Source organism: Amblyomma americanum, chromosome 5, assembly GCF_052857255.1.
Source record: "Amblyomma americanum isolate KBUSLIRL-KWMA chromosome 5, ASM5285725v1, whole genome shotgun sequence".
Taxonomy (NCBI): Eukaryota; Metazoa; Arthropoda; class Arachnida; order Ixodida; family Ixodidae; genus Amblyomma; species Amblyomma americanum.
In genome coordinates this window covers 54,282,160-54,287,203 of record NC_135501.1, presented here as the reverse complement: position 1 = coordinate 54,287,203, position 5,044 = coordinate 54,282,160, and the positions used below count along the sequence as shown (strand labels likewise).

General features: G+C 44.3%; 1 protein-coding gene across 1 annotated transcript; it reads right to left on the bottom strand.

The window, feature by feature from the left end:
• Positions 1-3,695: 3,695 nt before the first annotated feature.
• Positions 3,696-4,178, bottom strand: LOC144133880 (uncharacterized). The gene has a single exon (XM_077666947.1). The coding sequence runs from the start codon at positions 4,176-4,178 to the stop codon at positions 3,696-3,698; it is 483 nt and encodes a 160-aa protein (XP_077523073.1).
• Between the last annotated feature and the right edge of the window lie 866 nt (positions 4,179-5,044).

Here is a 5,044-nt window from a genome sequence, read left to right as displayed (position 1 = left end):
TAGAGCTAGGTGCCATCCCAATATTTCTTTTAGCATGTATAGGCCTGAGGAGACGAGATGGCACCATTGCCCAGGTTGTAAAAGTAATGTATCCCATATATAGCCATAAGCGTTTCTGAAAGTGGGAACGGCTACGATTTCACTACAGGAATGTGTGCTTAGCAATTTTGTAGCGATAGCTTCATTACGCTAACATTTCGAGTGCTCAGCGTGGCAGCGTCGTGGCGGTGGCTGCGCCGCCACGCCGTGGGCCGGCGCCGTGGCTGATCACGTGGTTGGCGTGGTGCGGCGTGCCACGTGGTGCGGCGTGCCGGCGAAACCGAGCTGCCACAGCTGTGCACATGCGCCGTGTCAAGTGGGACGAAGATGAAGAAGGAACGCCCAGAGAAACAAAGAGGCGAAAGACTGACACTGCGATTAAACTGATCAAGTTCCACTCGGCCAGCTGTAGCTATCACGTCACTCCAGGTTTAACCAAAGCTAAACCACCGCCATTTTTTTCACCTGCATGATATGAGACTGAGTGAAATTATTATTTGTCTAAAACAGACATGTGACATGTGAGGATGTAAAAAATGGTTCCCTAAGGAGTGTGATGGTTCAAAGGAAGCCACTCATTACCCGAGAGCAATGGTCTTGCTGGCTTCTCTGAGAGAAGGGTGACACGTTTCCGCAGCAAGCTCCTTTCTTGAGGATTAAGGCCTTTTTCCGACAGGTAATTTTGATTAGAGTTTCCTGGTACTATTATCTTCTCCTGTTCTGTTCCTTTCCTCTCTGCCTAGTCCTTTCTATCCTTTCCATTTTTTTAGTCTGCCTGGTTGTGGTCTCCAATGGTCATGCAGTTTTTAATTTTTCATTGTGACGATTGTGATTGTATTGTGTGTTCTCAATAAGCTGCAAATATTATCTGTGATTATGCTGCTCCAATAAAGTTGTTTTGATGGTCTATAATGATTTATGAAACATCTGCGCTTTCTTCTTTTCCATCAAGACTGTCATGTATAGGGTCTTCTGGGTCCTGTCGAGCTCCTCACTTAGATTTTACCTCAAAAGACCACCCAGATCTTTTTCTTGTATGAAAAATATATCACTAATCAACAATTCTTGCAATGTTTTTGAATGCCGTGTTGGCCTACATAATTTTTTTAGAAATTCTAAGCTGCAAAGCACATCGACACTCTTGATTTGCTACTGATGCTTTAATTGCTTCTTGCCCCTATAGTTTGACATGAAAGCGGTTTCCAACTGATATCTTACATTTGCTTTTTTTTCTCTCATGTAAGATCATACGTTTCGTTTTCAGTGATTGCCCTCTAAACACATGTGCAAATGGAAGTAGCAGTAAGCAGTTTTTATTGCAACATAAAAATGAAAAGGAAGGTAAAAGAATTTTGCTAACCCCGGCATCTCCCATCGCAACGGCGGCGGCACCTGAGCGGGGCAGCAGAAATGAAGGATAGCAGGCAGTTTGAAGAAGCCAAATGAAGGAAGTGGGCGGCAGTAAGAAAGGATAGAGGGAGAGGTGATAAATACACTATTTACATAACAATACAGCAAATGTAACTGCAAATGCACATTACTGTCAAAGCATTAATTATTTCTTAGTTTCAAATGCAAAGCACCATTTCAGTCATTTCAAGTCAGCTGCCTGCATTGTATAAATGCAAGAACATGAAACATTCCCGAAACTGTTTTGAAAATATACTAAGGCGACAGCCTTTAATGGCTCATACTCCCGGTGACCGTCCGTCCGTTACATCGCCACCAAGGTCACGTGGCGCAACGCTCGAGCCAGCGGCTCTTCTCATCAGTCGTGAAATGAATTCAAGCGCGGCAAAAACAAATCAATGCAATGCGTCGCAAACGGCTTTCGCCTTCCCGCAGTTAAGAGACATCTAAGTGCCGGCAAAAAATTATGTACGAATATTCTCCAGAAACCAACAAGCGGTAATAGTGATGCACATACGCCGCATGCAACAATCCAAGTGCTCAGGTTTCACTGTTACAAGTTGAAACACATAGTGTGATCTCTATAAATGGTCATATATGACGGAGAAAACACGCCGGACTGTCTGTTGACTTTTCACATCCTGCGTTCACACATTAGCAGGTAAAAAAAGAAATGTCTTAAATTTTCGCAACAAGAAATAAGAATGTGATACGTAAATTGGAAATCTGATTTTAGACTGATGCTAAAACACGAGGTATGAGTTTCCGTTGAGTTCCTTGTTGCTAATTAGGAAAACATGAAGACGAAACCAGAAAGTCTAAACCCATTTTCTTAAGAGAATGAAGTTCTAAAATCGTTGTATTGTTGGCATGACTTCCGGCGAAAATGTTAACCTGATGAGTACAGGTGATGAGATGGCTTCCATATGGGTTGTCAAGACATCCCATTTTAAATCTTTAAAAACTGGGGATGAACTAAAAGATAAATCTATACAGGCAATTTTTTCCTGAGTTAGGGGAATAATAGGTTGGTTTTCCTATGTTTAGTTGGACAAATATTATTTACTGAATATAATAACCTCAATAAGTTGTCCTCAAGTGCTGGTTTTGTCACTACCGCAAAAGATGGAGGGCGCTTTAAAATCTCCGACTTTCAGATACGGCTCTGGTAGCTGCTCTAAAGGATCTTATAATTCCAGGATGTTTTCTCTTGATATGCGCAGCACATCGTAATTGTTTACAATGGGTGTAGGGTAAAGGCCACAGCTTCTAATCTGGTTTTAAGCTTATATTCTCGAGCTGCAAATACATTTTTGACTATGATGGCTACGCCACCCGAGAGTCTGCTCGCCTGCTCTCTGTCGCTCCGGAAGGCCTTGCAGTTTTTTAGAATGTCTTTGTGCTTAGAACCTAAGTTTGTCTCTTTTAAACACAAGGCCACAGGTGAGAGAGTGGCTATAGTATGTCTCTTATGTCATTTAGGTTATGCAGGAATGCCCTGCAATTCCAGCGTATCAATACCATTTGTATTATATCAGTGTAGTGAAAGAAATTGGTATTGTTCTGAGGCCACGGGATTTGGGAATTCTTTCTTCTGTGTCGATCAAAAGAGACGCGCCGCCCATCCGACATGGACGGCACAGGACAGCCCTGAGTTGTGTCCATGACATACTAGGATTGCTGGACGTGAGTGCAGTAGCGCGGGTATATTTCTGCTGGCCCTCGCTCTGTGGGGTGAGGCCTTAGGGACCGCTGACCTGGAGGGCCCGGCGGTATGTTTTGTGGGTGGTGGCACAGCGCTACCTGCTTCCACCTGGAGCAGGGACGCCAGAATTATATGTTCAGTGGGGGGGAGGGGGCTCGAACAAGTTTCTTTTTACTTGTTTTTTTGTTTATGTACCAAGGTTTTTAAGATATTACAATCGAAGTTTGACTCGACAGTGAACAATTAACTGCGTGGAAAAAATTGTTTTCCTTATTCCTTATACAGTGTTTCTTTGATCGCTAGATTATGAATATTATACAAGCATTAACAAGAAAAAAATTACAAAATGAATTTTCGGTGCGCACATATTTATTGACATTTGACCAATTTACATATTTAGGCATTCGCGCATGAACAAAACCATAACTTAAAGCAATTTAAATACCACAATACAAGCAAACGCGCTAAAGTAAATGTATACAGTTACCAATAGTGCACGCAAGCATCAGAAATTTCGTACAGTGCTGCTCTTTGTAGGTGCTTAGGCGGGACCAAAGGTTGCTGCTCGCCCCGCTGTTCTGCATACAAACTCCCTGATGACGTCGTCTAAACTTAGGAGCGCCGTTCTTTCTTTGTGTATATGCAAAATCAAAAGATGCGATAACCTCTTTTGAGTCGTTCGGCTGCGCAAATACGTTTTGATTCTGCGCAGAACACCGAAAGAGCGTTCCCCAGAAGCGACAGACGCTGGAATGAAAAACAGAAGCTGAACATACCTCACGACTTGATCGGTCAACTCGCGAATGTTTTGCGATTCCCTTTGTAGGATCTCCAAAATGCCCCGAGTTGCGGTAGAATCAGCACCGTTTAGAAGAGTTGATAATAGCATAAACTGCGCCGAGATTCTGCACAAGTCAAAATCAACTGCATGCACTCCCAAAGCCGCCTCTAGTTGATCTGCTGTATACCGACTAACTCCAGCGGCGCTGGTTAAGATGTCTTCTTGTTTTACGAGCTGTTCCATACCCGGCTGCTGAAAACACTGTTTTGTTTCACTTGCGATTCGATCGCCAGTAGCGAAAACCTCCTTGCGCAGCGCGGTCTTAACGTCAAGTGCAACTGGCTGGACAGGTCTATCAGTCGTCTCATACCTCGCAGTAGGTTTTGTCGGCCTTGACATACGAGGTTTCTTCAGGCCTAGGCGCGCTGCTGCTGGGCTCGTGTGCTGCCACAGCTTCTCAAACGCAGTTTCAGAGTGCAACTGGGAGATCGGCTCGCAGAGAGCCTCTGCCGCCTTTTTTGCACCTGCGGCGCAATAAGTTGAGCTCTGGAGAGCCCTTGCTAATTCTTCACAAGGCCCAAAAAAGGCTATGAAAATGTGAATGCCTAACAAGGTTTCAAATTTCTGCAAAAGCCGATCGTAACCTACAAAAATAGCCTTGCTGCTTTCGGTCACTGAACCGGGTGTCTGCAAGAGCTCTTTGAGGTTCTCTTGATCTCTGGCGTAATTCTCAACGAATCTTTGCATCGACTTGACTCTAACGGTCCATCGCGTCGGGCAAAGTGGAAGTAAGGTATCTGTCCTTGATTCACTCTCCACAGCTGACTCGCGTCCTGTAGGAAGCACTATGTTAGCATAAACACTTTTGCGCTTCTTGGAGTCGAAGACCGCGTTGGAAACATCCTTAACAGTGGTAAGAGCATCTCCAATTATGTCACAACTCCTGCTAGCCTCTTGCAGTACCAGATCTAAACAGTGATTACTGCAGTGGGCCTACAATGACCGTGGCTCACAATCACTGAGTTATTTTTGCACGCCTGAAAAACGACCGGACATATTAGCCGCCCCATCAAAGTAGTGGCCTCGTACACAGTGAAAGTCCAGGCCGA

Bases quoted from the DNA above. Each gene is read 5' to 3' on its own strand.
- LOC144133880 (XM_077666947.1), bottom strand. From the start codon at position 4,178: ATGGAACAGCTCGTAAAACAAGAAGACATCTTAACCAGCGCCGCTGGA.